The sequence below is a fragment of the Amphiura filiformis genome, chromosome 7, assembly GCF_039555335.1.
Source record: "Amphiura filiformis chromosome 7, Afil_fr2py, whole genome shotgun sequence".
NCBI lineage: Eukaryota > Metazoa > Echinodermata > Ophiuroidea > Amphilepidida > Amphiuridae > Amphiura > Amphiura filiformis.
In genome coordinates this window covers 61633583-61656828 of record NC_092634.1, presented here as the reverse complement: position 1 = coordinate 61656828, position 23246 = coordinate 61633583, and the positions used below count along the sequence as shown (strand labels likewise).

Sequence of the window (23246 nt, the reverse complement as noted above, 5' to 3'; positions counted from 1 at the left end):
TCAACAATTGTTGAGTCACGTATTGACTCATTTACTGAGTAAAATATTACTCAAAGGCAGAGTAAAGATGCTACTCAACTTTTGTTGAGTCACGTTTACTCAACAAATGAGTTGTGACCCTTTACTATCAAAAGGTGTACGATTTTACTCAGGTTGAGTAAAGTAATTTATTTTAGAGTGTAGGAGATCGGCGCCACTGCACGCGGTTTTTTACTTTACAGACGTCCCTCCCCCGATAGAGCATGGCTGGATAAGGCATCCAGGAGAGTTCATAGAACCAGTTTTTAGAGAAGGAGCTGTTCTTCCTTCACTTCTAGGGGAAAGTATATATCACAGAGGAAGAAGAGGAAGATGTTAATGTAGAAGAAGATGACACTGTCTGCATGGAATCCGACTTCTCAGATATGGAAGACTCTGACAATGACTGGTTAAATGGTAGAGAGATGAGCAAATACCATTATTTAGGTGGAAAGGTGGACACCAGGTATAGAAAATGTCCATTTATTTACTTATGTCATTGCTGATGTTAACCTGTTCAATAGTGAGAAAAGAATACTTGTTAGCCTATATGTGAGTGGACACTACGAATGAGCCGTAAATGGTAAACTCGGCAAATTGTATTCTGAGATACAGCGCAAAATATACGTGAAGATCGTATTCATAGGTGTGTCAATTAGGCGCGACATGTTTCTCATTTAATAACGTTTAAACCAACTATTGCTGAAGAGGATAGTAGTCCTCAACATTATAGAATCATTAAATAGATCTAGTCTTTGTTTGCTTTGGCTAAATCCTGTTCAAGTGGTGGGTTACAATACGCTGGCGAAGTTACGTAATTAATCGGATTAACTACCATAGCAATGGGTTAAAACAATTTTGAACATATCGCGCTGCACTACAAGTATGTTGAACTAATCGCCTGTGTATGTCTGCAATCATAGATTGAATACAATACTGGTCTTTTCAAATATACTAATCTTATAGGTGCAAGTGATCAGCGTGATATGGTTCAATGCAGAGGTACCGCGTGAACGTATCAGTGCAGCGCGGTATATTCAAAAATTGTTTTGACCTATTGCTATGGTAGTTAAACCGATTATTACGTATTTTCGCCAGCGTATTGCATTGTATTTTGTCTAGGTATGTATCACCAACAATGACAATGAGAGGACATTCCTGAACCTCGTTGACTTGGGGATGATTTGAAATGACCGCCAATTGTGACTTTATTACAAGCAATGTGGAAAAAGAGTCACGTGTAGAACCGAAAAAAGGTACCATTTTGTTGAAGGAGCAGAGTTCAACAAACCATAACCCCGCTTCTGAATATCGTTTGAAGTCAAATGATATACTATTTTAAAGCTTATGATATACATTTTCTAAACACATATATTTATTTTTAACAGGTTTACACATTTATTTGTGAGTTGAAAGCGGTGCACACCCGCTATAGAATATGTCTATTTATTTACTGATGTCATTGCTGATGTTAACCTATTAAATAGAGAGAAAAGAATATTTGTTATGAAAAAATTCCATTTATTTATTTAAATAATATTACTGATGTAAACTTGCAATTGGGCGGAAACAATACTTGTTATAATTTAATTGTTTTTATCATACAGGGTCAAAGATATCTCAAGTTTGGCTGAATAAGCATTAATATTTATGAGAATTTTTAGTCATTTTTAGTATTGATGCCAATTGCGGCGGTCATAGTTTTTCCCACTACTTGGACTTTTGGGGACTTTTAATATTTTCTTTAATATACTTTTCTGAAATGAATGGTGATTAAATGGTTTCTGTTGCAATTAGGAGTGGGCCTAGCCCTGATTTTCCTTAATTTGATTGGCCTATAATAGAAGTTTGTCAATCCGAAAGTGCAAACCACCATTCGTCATTTATAAATGGTATATTTCTATTGACGGCACGCATCAATAAACAAAGTTTATAGTTAATATCGCTTTTCCGTTTCATTTTTGAAAGTATAGATTATTTGGTTTATTTTTACTACTGGAATAATAGCCACACATGTTGTTGACCATTAAAAAATAATGTGATCGATGACCCCTTTTAATGGTAACGGTATGTTAGATATAACATTATAATCAATAACCTAGTCTGCAATTAATGTTATATTTCTAATTTTTTTAATGTATTATCACAATGGTACTGTAAAGAGTAAAATATTCCAATCAATCGCCCAGTCTTGCAATTGATATTACACTGAGTTTATGATTCTTTAATGTATTGCCCCAGTTACAAACAAAAAGGCTTGACTTACTTATTAGCAACCTGTAAAGAGCAAGGCAATAACATATATATATACATATATGTATAGCTTATCATTCAGTTCAAGCATCGCCATAGTCAAATTCATGTTCGCTTAACTCAAAACTGGTCAGAATGAATGTGCATTTACAACTTCAACAAATGTTGTTTGTTATTGTTCTTTTCTGCTCTTCTCATTTCAGTCAAGGTAAGCTAAGCTAAATGTCATTAGTCTGAGTTTGACCTCCCACTTTAGAATATATCTGTAATTTTCCAGACATTCCCGCCCGCAAAGTTGGCGGATCTAGAACTTAGGACATGTATTATTTCACACTTCATGCGCATTTATGGCCAACAGAATCTGAGTTTTGTAGTATAAATTTAACACTATTCCGTCCATACATCATTAAAAAAATTGCACACCCCGGGCCAACAAAAATTCTGGCTGCGGTGCTAATGATATATAACTATAAAATAGAATGGTTTGCCAACATGTTTTATTTTTGTCGGAACGGATCATAAATGATGATCTTTTTTAATTGTATAGGTGTGCTGACACCATGTCATGATTATTATGCTGGCGCATGTTATAAAGCCGTAGCAACAACGGTTACTTGGGAAACTGCCAGACAAAAATGTATAGACGACTGGAATGGACAACTATTCGTACCAACTCATCCCGAGGAACAGGACCATGCGTATGGCATACTTCTCAGGGATATTCCAAGGTAAATGCGATTAGATTTTCTTTGTAAAAGTCCAGATTATTACTCGCGTTTTAGACCCTATGTTCTCAGTGTGGAAGACCCCGTTCACAACGCAACTACTCGGCCGTCATACCTCCTGCAGCTATCTTTCCACCCTCACCCCTAGAGTGAGCTGTTCCCCCGCAATAGCTGACCACTCTTGTGTTATGTGGACAGGTTTCTCTACAAAAATGATTCTCTTATAAACCGTGATGCGCACAAGTTTCCACCTCGATACACCTGAGCACACATTTTCGTCCCAAGTGCTTCCAAGCAGAGAACAACAAGCAGGCAGTAAACATGGTAAATGTCTCCACCACAGTATTTGATTACACTACACGGTTGAGTGCATAATAATGTAGGAGCTGTGAAGCTTCTAGCTACAAAATGGACCTCTTTGATTGGTTTTTGTCGAAACCTCAAGTGTTCCCTTCATCCAATCAGATTTTTATTTATATCAAACGAAAGCTAACACTTCCCCATAAAAACACTTTTCGTCATTAGGTCAACAGATAACACAATTCAATGTTATACCAAAGCGAATGTGGGAAATCTATAAAAATCTTGAAAACTACCTATCCAAGCACATTTTTTGACCAAAATGTAGGTTCAAAAAGTCAAAACCTCAAGTGTTCCTTACAATATTTTTCAAATTCTATACATTAAATGAAAAAGCACACTTATATTGTCCATATACTAGAGTCACTAGAATGGGCAATGGTCAATTATCTTTATATTGCAAATCTTGTACAAATGTTACAAATGTCATACGGTTGTAAATTCAATGAGCTATGACTTTTAAAAAAGAGCGCTTACAATTACTCCGCGAACAGCCCACTCTAGAGGTAATGTTGGGAGGAGAGTTGGGGAGGTGCGGTGGCTAGGTCGGCGCAATGTTAATATGGTATCTCGTACGGTGGAAGGGTGGCAGAGGCGTAGTCACCTTTTTTTGGTGGGGGGCAAAATAAAAAATTGGGGCACAGACGAAAGAAATTACACTTGCCTATAGCATATATGTTTAAATTTTAATTTGGCTCTCACTATTATGTGGCCCAATGGATTAGCGCGCTGGACATGAGTATTTTGTATGTACATAACAGAATGCATTATTATTATTATTTTTTTATATCACCTGTATTATAGCGGTAATGCATGGATTGGACTTACACGGGCATCGAATACATATGAAGTATTAACAGTTGAAGGCAAGATCCAGACATTCTTCAGTTGGAACACAAATGAACCCAATGGATATCCCTCAGCAATGTGTATGGAACTCACTCGATCAGCTGGAAAGTTGAATGACCACGGTTGTACTGTACAACGGAATTACTTGTGCAAGTATTACCCCAGTAAAGGTTGGTGTTACCTTAACAGAAACCAATGTAATGTAATCCAATTGGAGTTAATAAGATTTATGACGGAAAATGTAAATTGGGGTAATATAGTGCACAAATATTGAATATTTATGAGTACTCTCTCTCTCTCTGTGTCAGGTGGCGCTGTGTAGCGCTGCTGTGGTCTTCACAAAAGTACGCCATCTCACTCGATCTGATGCCAAGTGCGTAGCACCTTGCATTCCTTGGTTAGAAACCAGCTTCACGTCATTAGTCCAAGATGTTTGTGGACGTCCTCTTCCTCGTTTGCTTTCCATAGCCCCTTGCAAAATCGGTTTTTCTACACCTCCATGTTTCCTGACAATATGGCCAAAGTACTTCAGCTTTCTCTCCATTATGCCGCTTCTGATGGTTAGACTTGTATCAATCTTGTCGAGGATCCAGGAATTTGTTCTCCTGTCTTTCCATGTCACTCGTAGAAGCCTCCTGTAACACCACATCTCAAAAGCATCTACTCTTTTCCTATCATTCTTGGTCATAGCCCAAGACTCGCATCCATAAGTGGCAATGGAAAACACAGTTGCACGAAGTAGGCGTACCTTGAAGTCAATGGATAGGCCTCTGCTTTTCCATATGCTTGACATGCCCTGCACAGTTGTCCTTGCAATAGCCAGTCTTCTCTTAATTTCAGTTGTGCTATCACCACTGCTGTTAATCATTGAACCCATATATTCAAATTGCTTCACCTCCTCAATCTGCTGTCCATCTATCACAAACTCATCACTTTTCCGCTCTCTGTCTACAACCATTATTTTTGTCTTCTTTGTGTTCAGGAGAAGGTGTTTTTCTTCGCTGGCCTCTTTGATGCGCTTCAAAAGATCAATCAGCTCTACTCTGCTGCTACAAATAAGAGTGGTATCATCAGCGTACTTCAGGTTAGTAATTCTTGTACCGCCAAATTTCACTCCACCTTCAAACCCCTCCAAAGCTGTTCTCATTATGTCTTCAGAGTAGATGTTAAATAGGTTTGGTGATAGCACACAGCCCTGTCGTAAGCCTCATCCAATCTTGAACCAATCTGTGTCCCCACTACTTGTTCTGACTGCCGATTCTTGGTCTTCATATAAGCAGCTGATCAGATCCACAAGATGACTTGGGAAACCCATCTTTTTCATAGTCTCCCACATCTGAGGGTGGCTAACACAGTCAAAAGCTTTACTGTAATCTATGAAGCACATACAAAGAGGAAGTCTATGCTCTCTGCATTTCTCAATCACATTCCTGATATTGACGATTTGGTCCCTAGTCCCCCTTCCTTCACGAAATCCTGCCTGCTCATCAGATATTTCTTGCTCCATTTTGTTCTTTATTCTCTTGATGATGATCTTCAGAAGCACTTTACTTGCATGACAAATCAGGCTTATGGTCCGGTGATTGGCACACTCTTTCAAATTTCCCTTCTTTGGCAGTGGAATGAATACTGCCTTGCACCAGTCTCTCGGCCGTTTCTTCTTTTTCCAGATGATACCACATAGACGCCACATTAGGTCTATCCCTTCTTTCCCAGTTGCCCTCCACAACTCCGAAGCTACATTATCAATGCCAGATGACTTAGCATTTTTCATTTGTTCCATGGCAAGCTCAACTTCAGATCTCAATGGTGGATGTTCTTCCTCACTCGTTTCACACTGTACACACACCTTGTCATCTTGTGCCTCAAACAGCTGGGAACTATACTGAACCCATCGCCTTTTGATGTCTTCACTTTCAGTAAGAGTGTTACCTTTTTCATCATTTATAACATCCATCCTGGGGGTCCATCTTTCCATTTCCACACACTTCCTTTCGATGTAGTTTCTTTTGTCCTCCTTAACACCTTTGGAGACCTCTTTGTTTAAGCGTGCCCATTCTTCCTTTCCTCCATCTGCCTTTGCTCTCTTCCTGTCATCGGCTAGGTTTAAGGTCTGCTGAGAGATACATGGCTGTATCCGTTTCTTCTTTGCTGTGCTCTGGACTGCTTCTTTCATGTCTTCCCACAATTCATTTGGGGTCTGCTCAAACTTGTTCTTCACATCTACTGAATATTGAGTGGGAATGTTGTCAACATCATACCTGGTAGGTGGTGCATTGTCTCTCTTAGCTTTTAGTTTCACTTAGGCTACAAGTAGCTGATGGTCACTACCACAGTCAGCGCCTGGTCAGGTCCTGACATTTTGGAGTGATGTTCTCCACCTCTTCCTGACCATGATGTAATCGATCTGGTTTCTTGTTCTATCTCCTGGGCTCATCAAAGTCCACAGTCTCCGTGGATGATGCTGAAATAACGTGTTCCCAATGACTAGGTTATTAGCTTCACAAAATTCCTCCAGTCTGTCTCCACGTTCATTTCTGATCCCAAGTCCATATTGGCCTATACACCCAGTTTTCTCCTTCATTTTGCCAATCTTAGCATTCCAATCCCCCAGTACGATGAGTAAGTCTCTTCTAGGTACACTATCCATAACTCCTTGTACCATCTCATAGAAGTCTGTCATCTCGCTCTCTGATGCATCTGATGTTGGTGCATAAACTTGTATGATAGAAATATTTAAAGGATATCCTTGCCGTCTTACAGTCATCACTCTCTCATTCAATGGATTATATCCCAAAACACACTTGGCTGTGGTTCTTTCTATTATGAAACCCACACCTCCTTGTTTCCTTCCAGTATCTTTTCCAGAATAGATGAACATACTTCCATCATCTGTAGTGAACCTCCCTTGTCCAAGCCACCACAACTATGTTACTCCTAGGATCTTAATATTGTTTGCAACCATCTCTTTCTCCACAACTTCAATCTTTCCTCCTGACATACTGCGTACATTCCATGTAGCAATATTTATTGGCTTCCTTAAAGGGGTGCTGTTCCTTTCCTTCCTGGGACCGTCAAGAACAGGACTTCCTGTAGCAGGCTTTAATCATGATCTGTCGTCACCAACAGGTGTACTCTGAGCAGCATCTCTCTCTCTTCCCCAGTAGCCATTGAGTACATTGGTAATATTTTCATGAGATGAATATGGACTGTTCCATTAGGAACGATCACATTTCACCGAACTATTCTTTCATTGAACAAATAAAAATATTCAATATTTGTATAACTACCACAAAACGTAAAAAGGGGCCACAGTTTTAAAAAAATCTTTCCTGTTTGGCTTTTCACACTTTTAAAAACTTGGTTCCATTTATAGTCATAAGAACATGAAGAACAGGTCATAAATGTTACTTTTATGCAACAAATTACACAAGTTATATTTTTAAGACCGTTCGAAAACGGAGCAATATGCAGTAGGCTGTGTATTATCAAAGGTATGTGTTTTATTTTATACTGCGTGTTTATAAGAGTAGTAGAATATTATCTGTCCTACTGCACATAGGCCGTACATTTGTATAAGCTTTTTTTGAAGTATGGCGGGCACAAAAGGAGAGGGCGTACTTTGGTTTGAGTAAACCTTTATATGCTTTCTCAGCTGACAAAAGTTTACTCAAACCAAATTACGCCCTCTCCTTTTGTGCCCGCCATACTTCAAAAAAAGCTTATACTAAGGCGCAGAATCTCACATGACAATGAGGATTTTAACAACGTGAGTCTTTTCTACTTTCTTGAATGAAAATACATCATAACGTCTGTACGGAAAAACTTCAATCACGCACGAACGTTAATCCATTCACTGAACGAACATTAATTCATTCACTCTACGAAATAAACACAATCAACTAAGAAAACCAACAAGTATAGATGACTCTGAATAGGTCTTTTAAGAAATTTCACAAATGGGACCAAGTTATTAAAAGGGAGAAAAGCCCCCGGGGAAAAGCCACACAGGAAAGATTTTTCAAACTTTTTACGTTGAAACGTTTAGTGGTAGATATTGATGCTTTAAAAAAAAAATAAGGTGACTCTTGCTTTTTTTGCCATGTAGGGCCCTTCTATTGAAGTCCCACTTGGAGTGTTTGGGAGTCATATGGGAGTCGTCGGACCTGCGCCTTGATGTTTTTGTTGAAACTGGGCCCCCAGTTAAGGGTGACGGCATTTCGTTGTCGACAGTCCGTCATACTTAGCGAAAACCTGTCACCCATTTCATACTTTTTACTATTGTCCCAATAATTTCCATCATTCTTCTGGCCCTACCCTCTATCGGGTGCTAATTTATAATTAAAGCTTGTTGGATATCCATATTTCGCGGTTATTGGCTCTTTGTAGCCCTGCGGGCAAAGTAGTTGGATATCCATATTACGCGGTTAGTTGTTCTCTGTAGCCCTACAGGGTAAACTAGTTGGATATCCACCTTTTACGGTTAGTTGTTCATTGCAGCCGTGTGGGGCAAACTATCCATACTATAATAAATAAATATATGTGTTACTAAGCGATTTCCGCGATTCCTGTATTTCCATTTATGAAAAGAATACATAAGCGGATTTTAAGTGGAACTCTATTTCTGGTAAGAAAGCCTCGTCGCGTTGCTATACTTCACTTATTCGTTTTTATTAACTAACAGTTGTTAATTTTTAATTTTTTAAGCTTTGGGAAAACTCGACCTGGTTTTTTAATAAATTATTCCTTTAGAACAATGTCGTGATGTCATGCCTGGTAGTGGGAAGTGCTACATTGCTCAAAATGAGTGGGCAACATGGGACGAGGGTCGTCAAGATTGTGCAGATAGGTATGGAGGAAATCTAGCATACATAGGAAATGCGGCTACGCAAAACCATGTGAATTCAATCGTAAGCCGTGATCTATCAGCACTATCGTGAGTGTTATTTATATTTGTCTTCTCAGACCTTTTTGGTCAAAGGCCTACAATTTAAAATATCAGGGGGTGGGGGCATAAAAGACATCCCACAGGGGACAGCTACCCCGGCTACGTCACTGGGTCAATAAAATATGTTCGTATACTGTACATGTTGTAAGCGGTAATGACATCTACAACTAACTTATGGATCAATAATTATGCGTTGAGTAGTTAGGCAAATAAGTTTGAATAAATCCTCTAAATGTGACTTTAAATGTTGCTTTTCTAATTTTTCCTAATCTATTCAGTGTAATATTTTATCCAAGTTCATATTCAGCTAAAACTAACACGTGGATAGGGATGTACATACCTTCAAACTCAACCGTGCTACATAAGGCTGATGGTACTGTCGTAGGGATCTATACCAATTGGGAAATTGGTTCGCCTAGTGGAACCGGGACCGGACAATACTGTATTCAAAGACAGATAAGCGGCGATGGTTTATGGAATGACAATGACTGTACAGATATACTGCCATTTGTCTGTGAATACATTCCTGGTAAGGTTCAAACGTTGACCTCCGTTTGTTAAACATCCCAGTTGTTCGACATACACGGTAACCTACTAACCCCCCCCCCCAACCACCCCGGTAGGAGCGCCCACGGAACGTCGCTATGTAGGGTGGCGAAAGCCAAATTGTCGTCCCCATTGGTAATTTTGTCCAATTTTCAGTAATGTTAATGACACTTTTGTCCTTGCCGTCCCCATTTAATCACTCAAAATTTTCTGTTGGACAATTTACCCTCCCCACGGCTCCACGGGCTACGCCATTGATTCTAACCCTAACCCTAATGACATTGTTAATTAGCTCAAGAGATTATCGTGCCAAACAAGCGGAGGAATTACCGTAAGCTATGTACTTGTGGGCTTATGTCTTATGGTTAGATATAGCGCTCAGTCGCGGCGTTTGTTTCATAAAAGCTTGTCAGTGTTTGTCATAAACATCTCAAAAAAAGTAACTTACCCCCTTAAATAATGACCATTATTCAAAAAGGGGCTATTGTGTTACAAATCTTTTATTTCTGCACATTTAGACACCTCATTTGATACGATAGCGCAGAAAACAATAAAACACCGGTCAATTTAATGTAGTGAGGTCCAGATTTGAAAGTTGCACTTACATACAAATTTTTACAATAGAAAAACACTCAGATACCATTATCCATTATACTGAATGCAAAATCAGTAGAATTTACTGTAACTTTCAAATCTTGGGCTACATTGATTTAAATGTACGCTGTAACGTCAATATTTAGTCAATTGCTACAAATGAGGTGCCAAAATGTGCAGAAATAAATTCTGCTTCCAACGCATTTTACAGAGTTGTAATACAATCATCCGTTTTTGAATAATGGTCATTATTTAAGGGGGGCACTTACTTTTTTGTAGATGTTTAAATCTGTTATCATTTCTGTTAGACGTCGACGACTGTTTAGAAGGAACTCATACTTGTGACCAAAATTGCCAGAATGAACCCGGAATAGGAGCTTTCTCTTGCTCGTGTAATGACGGTTACCAATTGAGTATGGATGGTCATCAATGTCTAGGTATTTTGAATGTCAAATCAAATTTGGGTAGTTTCAACTCATTGACTTATTCATACACACTTAATTATCAAACTAAACTTATTTAGACTCAGAAAACGTTTTTGCACTTAACAATTTAAGGGTTACCATTTAATTATTAAGAAAACTTAAATCATTTAAGAGAATAAGGATGGAAACCAAGGGGGAATTTGTAGGAAAATAGATATTTACACAATTCAGTTATTTAATTCCTATTATCGACATAACACTTTAATGTACTCATATTTTCATTTCTTAAGATGAGTTGACTTCTGACGTCAATGCCTGGCAGTATGCGCACGCATCATCACAATTTCCATTGTTTTTTTTGCCTTGCAGTATGCGCACGCATCATATTTTGTTCAGGACTCGTGTTTTTAAAACTCCCGCCACATCACAATAAGGCTATTGAACAGTGCAGTGGTTGTATGAGGTTCACTCAAGCATATCGATATACTAGTCCCTTGCCTTGGTTCATAAACATTGAGGTCAACTCATCTTAAGGATTTGGATATTAGCGTTTGCACAGTATTTTTGGTGGGAGCTGAGAGTACATCAGACATTATCGAATTGCATTCTGGATACGAGGAATGTCCTGGTGATATAAAATAATTTTCCTTTTTTGAAATTCGCGATATAATACAAATTTTATGACAAATTATTAAAATTTCATTAAATGTTTGATATTTAACAGTCCTCGAATTAAACTTTCTAAATGGGCAGAAAAGCCGACGATCAGTTGAAAATTGTGACCTTTGATATTGAAGGTATACATTTTTCCCAAAAAGGCCTACATTTGTTTGGTATTCGGGAGACAAAAGTCCATTATATTCAATACGAAATGTCAAAATGTTCAATTGATCGTCGGCTTTTCATCCCACCTACATACACTTTAAGTACATATTATTAGGTTTATAGAGTATATTTCGAGGACTGTTAAATATCAGAAATATCAACTTTTGATCATTTGCCATAAAACGTGTATTATATCACATTTTAAAGAAATCAAAATTATTTTATATCTGACGGACATTTCACGTATTCAGAATGCAATTCGATGTGTCTTGGTGTGCTCATGTCATAAAAAAAATACTGTCCAAACGTTGCTACTAGATCCCTTAAGGCGAGTGGGATAGTTATCAATGCACTAAAATATTGATTTCAATTTTTAAACACTCAAAGTTATTTTGATTCAATTCCAATTCAATTCTTGGTCAACTAAAATATTTTCAAGTCAATTCCAATTCAATGCATCGAAATGACCAATTGAAAATCAATTAAATTGAAATGAAATGAAATTCCGCGATTTCAATGCGTCGAAATAACACTAGCTCGGGCTGTTTTTAGCTGAAATATAGATTATATTTTCGAATAGGGTGATTCAAATTTGAAACTGAATATTAATTTTACCGCATATTTTCGGGCAAATATTAGTTAAAATGTAAAATAAAATCAATATAAAGAAATAAAATGCAACTTTTGCAATTTTGCACGAGCAGTTAAAGGAGCAATACAAATCTAAAGGGGATATGCGACAAACTATTAACTTTGCTTGGCCTGGCGACAAAATGTGTGTGCCATTAACATTTCTAACAAGTTTCACACCAATTTTATAGAGATTGTATACCAAGGATGTTTTGAAGATGGAAACGATCGCGCTCTACCTATTGGAGTGACATCGTCTGACACTATGACAATAGAAACGTGTGTGGAACATTGTCAGCAAAACCAGGCCGGTAAGGATTATTTATTTGCTTAAACACTTTTTTATAATTTATTTAGATCTTTGAGGGATTTTTTGTGGGACATGAGAGCACATCAGACATATCAAATTGCATTCTGAATACGAAGCATGTCTTTCTGATATCAAATAATTTTCATTTTTTGAAATTCAAGATATATTACAAATTTTACGACAAATTATTAAAATTTGATATTTTTCAAATTTTTGATATATAACAGTCCTCGAAATAAATTTTATAAATCTAATGATATATTCTTAAAGTTATATATTGAAGATATGGGTTTTTTTTTTTGGTGTTTTGGGAAAAAATCCATATCTTCAATACTGAAAGGTCAAAATTTTCAATTGATCGTCGGCTTTTCATCCCACCTACATACACCCTAAGTATAAATCATCAGATTTATAAAGTTTACTTCAAGTACTGTTAAATATCAAAAATGTCAATCTTTAATGATTTGCCATAAAATGTGTATTACATTGCGAATTTCAAAAAATCAAAATTATTTGATATCAGAAGCACATTCTTCGTATTCAGAATGCAATTCGATATGTCTGATGTGCTCTAATGTCCCAAAATAAATACTGTCCAAACGTTCATACCCCTTCCCTTTAATTAAAAGAAAAATAACAATTTCAAAAATTGACATATCCTTGCATTCTTTAATTCTTCATATGGTCTGAGTTAGTACACTAATAAACATTATGAGTTGGTCATTAGAGACCTTCTGATAAATACAAACACTCGCTGAGCAGCAAGACCTTCCCTCTAAGCTTTTAATCCGATAAGCTGATTATCTATTTGTTTTAATGAATTGGAAGACATTCTTTGATGTATTTCTGAGCTCAATCATTTGAAAAAACTTGAGCTTGAACTACCCAGGCTGGTGGCTCAGCATAGTATTTTATTAACAGAAGGTTTTCTCCAAATTCATTTCCTAATGGTACCCTGATAGCCTTGAATGTTAAACATTGACAAAAGTACATGAACCCCATATTTAAACATTATGAGCCCTGGCCCAAAATGTTAAAACGTTTCTCAATAATATAATTAGCAACAAGGTTCTCGGATGGTAACAGCACTTCGGCATTACACCTTTACATGGGTTTAAGAGCCCCATATGAAAAGTGAAGGGCCAGCCATTTCTAACAAATACAAAGTAGCTTCAGGACTATCCCAGCAAACACAAAAACGTTTTAAAAACGTTTTTAATAAGTTATATTTTGGCTTTTGGTTTGGGTAAAAACGTTTTAATAACATTAAAATGTCGGGTTATATAAAGGTCATGATATTGTTATAAAACGTTATGTATGAAAACACACAACAACAATATTTTTAAATGTTTTCAAAAATGTTATTGTAAACTATTTTTGCAAACATTTTTGCCAAATATTGTGTCAATACTTAAATAACATTATGTTAAAATATTTGAACCCAGCAAACACAGAAATGTTCTTAAAATGTTTTTTCAAAACCTTTTAATAACATTTAAATGTCAGGTTATATAAAGGTCATGAAAACGTTTTTAAAACGTTATTGAAAATATTTTGGGCAAACATTTTTCGCAAAATATTTTTCAACCCCAAAATAACATTCTGTTTAGAATGTTTTGTATCAAGTTTTCAAGAATGTTTTTGGAATGTTATTAAAACGTTTTTATACCCTTTATATAGCCCGACATTTAAACGTTTTCTGTAAAACATTTTGTTTGCTGAGCAGTAAATTATCAAAAAATGTTTTTTAAGTTTATGAAAACGTTTTATACTCTTAATATACCCTTTATATAACCCGACATTTAAACGTTTTCTGACAACCTTTTATAACCTTTTGCGAATGATGTCGAAAACGTTTTGTGTTTGCTGGGATATAATACGTATACGTACACTGATATATACAGGTAACACAACTTCTAAGTTCCCCCTAATACTTTTTATAATAAGTCGAAAAATATTTTATAAAATGTAAAATTTTAAAAAGATATGTATAGCCCTGTTTGTTTTACCCGTGTGGACCAATTTATAGCGTCACATATCATTGCGTTCAGTCACAATGGTTAATTATGTAAGAAAAGAGGCCGTTTTAAAAGTTGCACCTGAGCCCATAGCAAAAGTTGTAAGTTCCCCCTAAATACTTTTTTAAATAAATCGAAAAATATTTGACAAAATGCACACTTGTAAAAAGACATGTGTAGCCTTATTTGTTTTACACCTATGGAACAAATTATAGCGTCACACGTCATTGCGTTCAGTCACAATGGTTCATTATGTAAAAAAGAGACCGTTTTAAACTGTGTTAAAAGTTGCATTTGAGTCCATAGGAGTCAACTCTCAAACAATTCAGCAGGCCAGGCCTATTCATGTATTTGTTCAACAATTTTCCTATACCTTTTTACAGGCGCCAATCGTTGTTAATCCGTGATGAATCCACAATTTGCCAGTAGCGTATACGCGAACGCAAATTATTGGAAGCGCGTATACGCGATACGCGTCAGAAATTTGCCATACTTGGAACTTGTGTGCGCTACATGATGTTTTCATTATTTTGGAAGAAGCGGCTAAATACTGTTCTTTTATTCTGTAGTTCTTTTGCTGCTATCAACAGGAAAGCATCGATCTTCTTGTGTTTAGTGAAAATGACTAAACTGGTTATTCCTCATGAAATAATCGTGTGAATTAGACGACCGTTAGCTTGTTTCCGTTGTTGAAAGGGATTCGATCATGTTTCGCCGTTGTTCATCATCGAGTAACAACGATGCGTCTGCGTAGTCTGCGTGGTTTATTACGCGAGGGCAGCTAAAGCTGTCCTCGCGAAGTAAACCACGCAAACGACGCAGACGCACCGTTGTTAATCGGTGATGAACAATGGTGACACATGATTGAATCCCTAAATACAGAAAACCTGCCTGCTATGGGCTCAGGTGCAACTTTTCATACTGCAGTTACTGTCCGTTTTCCTATACACAATACACAGTGCTCTTTCCCATTGACGCGTGACCTCTACAAATAGCCCTACGTTAAAAGTATGGGGATATGACTAGTTAACGTCGCTGTGTGAAAAATAACCGGCCAATATTAAAAGTACTCTTCTAAAGTTCTAGAAAATATAGTTTTTAACATGTCCTAAATTTTTAGCTAATTTAGATGTTTGGAAATATTCGTACTTTGGTGTTTTAGTTAATGTTATAGGTAATAGTACATTGCCTAGTTAACGTCGCTGTGTGAAAAATAACCGGCCAATATTAAAAGTACTCTTCTAAAATTCTAGACAATATAGTTTTGTAACATGTCCTAAATATTTAGCTAATTTAGGTGTTTGGAGAGGGTCGCACTTTTGTGTTTTAGGAAGGATATGTAAACGACAGATAACACCAAAGATATGAAGAAATTATTTCCAAACCGTGTTAAGTCAACAATCATTATGTTGCTCATTTTCAAGAATGCTGGTTTACAAAAAGCAGGCAATTGTCTCATTTCGTGAACAAAGGTACACATACCATTGTTTCCTTTCGTTTCCTTTATAATCGGTTACCCAACTGAAGCTATAATACCAGCTTTATTGCGATATCGCACATGAAAACAGACACTTGTGCACAACCAGAGAAGATCCGATTTAATCAGTTGAGCTGTTTCAATGAGTGTTATCTTGGTTTAATAGCTTTTAATGGGGTTAAGTCATGCAAAGGTCGAGATGAATTCTACTGTAGACATGACTGCATCATGTAAAACGGCCTCTTTCTTACATAATTGACCATTGTGACTGAACGCAATGATGTGTGACGCTATAAATTGGTCCACAGGGTAAAACAAACAGGGCTATACATATCATTTTACATTTTTACATTTCGTAAAATATTTTTCGACTTATTTTCAGGAACTTAGGGGGAACTTAGAAGTTGTGTTACCTGTATATATATACACTTAAAACATCCACATGGGTACTAAGTTGGAGAGGTTCTAATGCGGGTATAGCCGTATTTGTGTGCCCGGATCCCATAATGTGCAAGTTCCGCTTAACGCTTTTTGAAAGAAATGGAAAAATATTGTATGATAATAGTAAAATGTAAAATGGTGTATGTTGTCATATTTGATTTGCCCGTCTGGACCAATTTAGAGCGTCACACATTATTGCGTTCAGTCACAATGGTGCATTATATAAAAAAAAGTACTCGTTTTAAAAGAGCATCTGAGTCCATAATGTAGGAGTCCACTCAGGAGCGTAGCAAGAGCCTCGAGGACCCATGGATAAGTAGCAGTGCGGGCCCTTTTAGCATCTCCTTTATCAGCCTTTTTCCCCAAAAGTCGTGTTCACACGTTCGGACATAAGTAACGGTAACAAGTCACTTGTTAAAGGTAATACGTGACTTATGTCCGACCCTGTGAACACGACTTTTACTTAATTTACGCGTTTGCTCGGCGGCCCCTGAACCCCCTGGGCCCCTTGACTTCGTCCATTCTGTCCATCTGCTTGCTAAGCTCCTTAGTCAACTCTCAACCAGGCCTATTAATGTCTTTGTTAAGGAAAATTATAATACTAGATTCCAAATTAACGTTACCCAAGTTAAATAATGTTATTGGTGTATTTTATTAACTAGCAATAGCTTGCCAAGACCGTCTCGGGGTGGAGGATGGTCGTATAAGTGACGCCCAAATCACAGCTTCAACCGAATGGGGTGGCGCATACCACGGGGCTAACAATGCTCGTCTGAACCGCGTTGCGCAGGCCGGTACTACTGGTGCATGGAGCGCCGGGGTCAATAACGTCAACCAATGGATCCAGGCAGCTTTTGGTCACCCAACACGTGTAACTGGCGTGTTGATTCAAGGAAGACAGGATGGGGTACAGTGGGTAACCAAATTCAAAGTTCAATACAGTAATAACGGTGACGATTGGACGTCTGTTCAGCAGAACAATGGAGAAATAGTAAGGATTTTATCTTCATGTTTATACTTGACTGTGTGTGTTTCTATATTCTTCCTTTTAGATTAAAAGTAATAAGGATCGGTTTCAAAACTCGGCCGCCGGTTGACAGGCGGTTGGTGACGGTTGAACAGCGTTCCATTGTTTGGAACAATAGAACCAGCTCCAACAGACGGCGTTAGGGTTAGGGTTCAAATAGATACAATTACCGGTTGCCCGCCGCCACCGCGGCGGTCAAGTTTTGAAGCCGTCCCAAAGAAATGAAAGAAGTGAATAAGTGTGAGAATATTGTAAGAATGTATCTATCCATCAAACATGGATAACCTACTTCAAAAACGTGTATCAAATAAAGATTCATAAAAATATCGCAGCCGTTACAAAGACGTCTATAGCATCAGAACAACTATCAGTTGTATTCATATTGTTAACATAGAAGAGCAGGTGCTTTATTTAATCGCATTTTGATACCCAATTGTGTTCAATATTAAAACGGAAAAATAAAAACCCCTAATTAAAAGTGCAATAAGGACCCGGTGCTCAATCACGCCGACTAAGTCAACGGCGTCTCGGATCATTTCGATGGCTCTCCTGCTGCTTGCCGTTTTAAGCCGCAGCACGTCGACGAATTAATTTAATGTAGCCATATCACTTGTTGCGAATTCGCCAGCAGTTATGGGCATCGAGTTCGCAACATCTTGCCATCTTCTTGGTCTCCTGTTCATTCATTACTCGAAACCTTTATATGAATGTTATTGTAGTACTTAGATTGATCTACTTGAGTTTAATCTGCGGATCGGTCGATATAATTCGGCAATTACCATCATCGTCGATGTTAGCATGGTAAGCTTTTTAATTCGTTTTGTTTTCTTTCAATCACTGCTATGTTATTTTGGAACGAAATTAGGCTAATGCGCGTACATGAACCACCTGACTTTCTATGCTAAAATATTGTGAATACGATTAATAGTTCGGAATAATAGACAACGGCTGTGTTATATACGTTTTGTGCAGTCATGAATTGTGCGCTATATATAAATTTTTCTACACAAACAAAAACAACACCGAGTACATTAGCAGTTCAATACAGACAAAATATATCTTACTAAAATAATAACATACAAAGCTTAAGGGTATACGAGGTATTGTTGGTCGATTTTCATTATCTGAATCAATATATTATTGAGAAATAACACTTTGGTTCATTCTACAAAGCATATACCTGCTTAATTTATTGTTGTTAATGAGTTATGTACGTTTTACAAAAGTGTTGTTGTTTCAGCCCTCTTTACAACATAACTCAAGAACCACAGGACCTACAAAAGTAAATCTGTGATATTTGAATTCTTCTACACGCTCGCTATGAATTTAGCAATGCAATTTTTGCTAAAGCTCACTACCATTCACAAGATGCTGTGAACTACTTTTCCTGCTGCTTCGACCAATAATACATCGTATACCCTTGATACATTACATTGATATTTCTTGTCGTTATTCAACCCAATCCCTATCACAGACATTTGATGGAAACACCGACCGAACTACGGTTGTTACCAATCTTTTTCTTGTACCAGTCATCGCGTCTTTTATCCGTATAATCCCTACTGAATGGTATGATCATATCAGCATGCGATTTGAACTTCTTGGCTGTGAAGGTAATTGCTAGCTCAAAGTTAATTCCCTAGGATCGCGATGTCCGAATATAGGGCCAAAAATTGTTTGCTTGCCCTCCACCGACCGACCTAAAATTGGCTAAAATCAGGGTCGCCCTTTTATTTATTTATTTATTTATTTATTTATTTATTTATTTATTTATTTATTTATTTATTTATTTATTTATTTATTTATTTATATTTTATTTTGTATTTACAGTTTATAGTTTATAATTTTAATTTTTTTTTATTACTTTATCTGTGTCTAAATTTCATTTCAAAGCTAAATTTGGCCAACGATATTTTTCTTGAGAAAAAATGAATTATTACTATAAACTCATTGTAATATTTTCATGTATCAGTAAGTATTCTAATTGAATCAAATGCTATGGTGTCCTTGCGTATTGAAGGTCTGAAGTGAAGTATTGATGTATATCCATATGACCAATGTTCATTGCCTACAGGCCTGGAGGGGCCTAGAAAGAGGGCGCCAGCAGAGGGCCAGAGGCGCAGAGAACCGACATACCTTTATTTACTGATGGGCTGTTCCGGTTGAAATCCATACGCCCCCTATGGAAGACATGACCTTAATCTTTCACACACAAGGGTTGTGGATTTCAAATGGAGTCGCTCATTTTGGTATCCCCATTTCAAATTCATATTCTCTGGTGTGTTTGTGGATTCAACTGGAAAAAACTCAATGGGTAGTGCATGTGTTGCAATCTCTGCTTTTCCGTTCAGTATATCAATTTTCACAAACATTAAGAAATAAACAACTAAATAATTTTGCTTTCATTTGCACCAATTTGGCTTACTACGTTAACCCAATCGAACGACTGAAAGGGAAGGCCAAGGAAGGTGATTTTATGTATTGTTCGGCTGCGGCTGCGTGTCTTTTGTAGGATTTCTGACTAATTCTACTGACAATAGCCCCGATTAGCTCGGTGACTGACCTCGCTGTGTGTCAGTCGATCATGGTACGCCATTATTCATATGCTTTTAGATTACCTCCACGATTGGCCTATACACTGCGCTATATAATTCGGCACATATAAATCAGAATTATTGTCAGTTTTTGACTCAAGACGCAAGCTACTCTCTCAAGACGCAAGCTAACGACTATCATATCTGTTCAAAATATATATTCAAGTGCAAGGAACCACACATTCATCATTTTCTACCCCGGTATCCAAAGATTTTCTTCTCATATCAAACTCGTGCATAGCAAGTTCACGTGTATCGATCCCGGGTATTTATTTTAGTATCTCAGCTGACAAAGTAATAGAGGTTATCCACTTCACTCATGTGTGACTTCTAACAAAAGTCGCTGATTCCCGTAGTATTCCTCATTCACACCAATTCAATGCACGACCTCGGAGTTACCTGCATGACTTTGGCGGGCTATTTTGAAACAGTCATGGTTGCACATACAGGTACTTCTTTTGAAAGTCCTAAACAAGGTATAGCAGTCGTTGATAGGATATGCAGCTTATAGAACATGGATAACCTCTATTATTAGCCAGGCGATGTCGGTGTGTGGGGTCCCCATTTAAAGCGTTTGCTAAAGCGGTGCTAAACATTAGGTATAGCCGTATCTGTATGTATTATAATGCCTTCTAGCATGTCATTCTTTTGGGTTGGGTCGATAACTGGCATATTCTGTAAGTGTTTTTATTTTCTTAACTGTATTAGTGGATACCAAAGCCAGGTAAATCCCTTTTCTCCTGATTTTACATTTATAATAATGTTATAGATTTCAAGTGCCCTGCAGGATGGGAGGAGTCAAACAGCTATTGTTATTTTGTTTCCAGTGATAATAAAAATTATGCCGACGCCAGAGCATACTGCAACGATAGATCATCTCATCTTACCAGCCTCCACACTCAAGTTGAAGTTGATTTTATCGCTCGTAAGTATGTTCTCTTGAATACTGATACTCCAGAATAAGCAGTAGGGTGAGAGTTCATGTAAGGGTAATGTCGGGACCCCGTGTTCAACTTAGGATACACCCAGTACAGAGGAGTAAGATAAAACAGAGCGCGTACCACCAGTCAAAGTCTCCGCCTCATCCGATAATGAGGGCCGATTGTTCCATGAATTGCGACGGGCGAGACTGCTACGCAATTACCGCGTATTTTCATGGTCTATCGCGTAATCGCGAAAGCACGCAACGCTCTATCGCGTATACGCGAAGGCACGCAGTGCTGGCGTGATTGTTTGACACGGCACAATCGAACAATCGGCCCTCATGAATATGCGAGAACTGGTAGCATACAATACACGGGGACTTTGACTGGTGGTACGCGCTCTGTGTATCTTACTCCTCTGTGGATACACCCAATTGCCATTTTGTAAATATTAAGATTAAGGTGTTGTGCAATAATTATGTGTAACCCCGGGGTGGTGAATTCTCAATATGGTCTGGCAAAATCGCTTGCCCCCCCCTTTGACCGTGCCAAAATCTTTGCCCCCCTTTTGACGTGGCAAAAAATCTTTGCCCCCCCTTACACATGCAAGATTTTGGGTAACCTGAATTTAAAACCTTAAATTGTCTTATCATATACTGCGAGTGCAGCGAGCAGGAAATTTTGCATATTTAAACGTGTTCCTAACGTTTTCTAGACACCTTTGTATTGCACCACCCCTAACTCACGGTCATTGTTTGTTAAAGCACGTTAAGGTTTTAACCGGATAGTCTGTGGCTAGTCTAATAGCACCTGTACAAAAAACAATGGTCATACGTCCTTCTAGCAAATTAGGAAGATGTTTAAATGTGATGCGTATATACACCTCAATAATCACCACCATATTTGATATACTTACCAAAGAATAGTTTCTAAAGTAGCCTACTGTACTTATATTTAGTAATTTGGAATCGGGAACATTTTACCAAATCCATGTTTTTAACTACCGGTAATAGTACTCGTGAAGTAGAGTGCCTGGGTGACCTAATCTACTAAAGCTTTAACGTTTCCCCTATGAACTCTAACCGTCATGCAATATGGCGCGTATTGTCTATACCTAGCACACACACTTGAGTCGTTACGACATTTCAGTCGCCCATCTTCCCATTGTTCAAAATCCCTGGAATAAGCTGCCCTTCGTGAATGGCCCATTGTGCCCACATTCAAGGACATGTGAGACATACTACTGCCTTGAACAGGGGGGTGTGAAACAAAGAACATTAATGCAGTAGCCAGGGCATCTCGAAACTACCAACTTGTGGGTCAAAATAACAAACCACACTCCCCTGTGCAAGATTTCGATAAATTCTTCCAAATTCAACTAAGCGGGAAGATAATGTTGGGTTTTACATGTCACAATGCTTGCCATGGGTAATAACCATTGCATCTTTTAAATCATACTGCAGTTACTGTCCGTTTTCCTATACACAATACACAGTGCTCTTTCCCATTGACGCGTGACCTTTACAAATAGCCCTACGTTAACAGTATGGGGATATGACTAGTTAACGTCGCTGTGTGAAAAATAACCGGCCAATATTAAAAGTACTCTTCTAAAGTTCTAGAAAATATAGTTTTTTAACATGTCCTAAATTTTTAGCTAATTTAGATGTTTGGAAATATTCGTACTTTGGTGTTTTAGTTAATGTTATAGGTAATAGTACATTGCCTAGTTAACGTTGCTGTGTGAAAAATAACCGGCCAATATTAAAAGTACTCTTCTAAAATTCTAGACAATATAGTTTTGTAACATGTCCTAAATTTTTAGCTAATTTAGGTGTTTGGAGAGGGTCGTACTTTTGTGTTTTAGGAAGGACATGTAAACGACAGATAACACCAAAAATATGAAGAAATTATTTCCAAACCGTGTTAAGTCAAAAATCATTATGTTGCTCATTTTCAAGAATGCTGGTTTACAAAAAGCACGCCATTGTCTGATTTCGTGAACAAAGCACACATAACATTGTTTCCTTTCGTTTCCTTTATAATCGGTTACCCAACTGAAGCTATGAATACCAGCTTTATTGCGATATCGCACATGAAAACAGTCACTTGTGCACAACCAGAGAAGATCTGATTTAATCAGTTGAGCTGTTTCAATGAGTGTTATCTTGGTTGAATAGCTTTTAATGGGGTTAAGTCCTGCAAAGGTCGAGATGAATTCTACTGTAGACATGACTGCATCATGTTCGGCTATTTTTCAATACAATGCTACTGTGTTGTTAA

The 23246-nt window shown here is 37.5% G+C and overlaps 1 protein-coding gene across 1 annotated transcript in view; it reads left to right on the top strand.

The window, feature by feature from the left end:
* The first annotated feature begins 2376 nt into the window (after positions 1-2376).
* Positions 2377-23246, top strand: part of LOC140156416 (uncharacterized) — a 36798-nt gene continuing 15928 nt past the window's right edge. Inside the window, exons 1-10 of the mRNA XM_072179366.1 lie at positions 2377-2479; positions 2819-2999; positions 4161-4375; positions 8958-9141; positions 9450-9682; positions 10602-10730; positions 12365-12484; positions 17082-17410; positions 18921-19059; positions 20810-20965. Of these exons, the coding sequence (XP_072035467.1) occupies positions 2407-2479; positions 2819-2999; positions 4161-4375; positions 8958-9141; positions 9450-9682; positions 10602-10730; positions 12365-12484; positions 17082-17410; positions 18921-19059; positions 20810-20965 (1759 nt within the window). The 5' untranslated portion in view covers positions 2377-2406. The remainder of the gene's footprint in view (positions 2480-2818; positions 3000-4160; positions 4376-8957; positions 9142-9449; positions 9683-10601; positions 10731-12364; positions 12485-17081; positions 17411-18920; positions 19060-20809; positions 20966-23246) is intronic.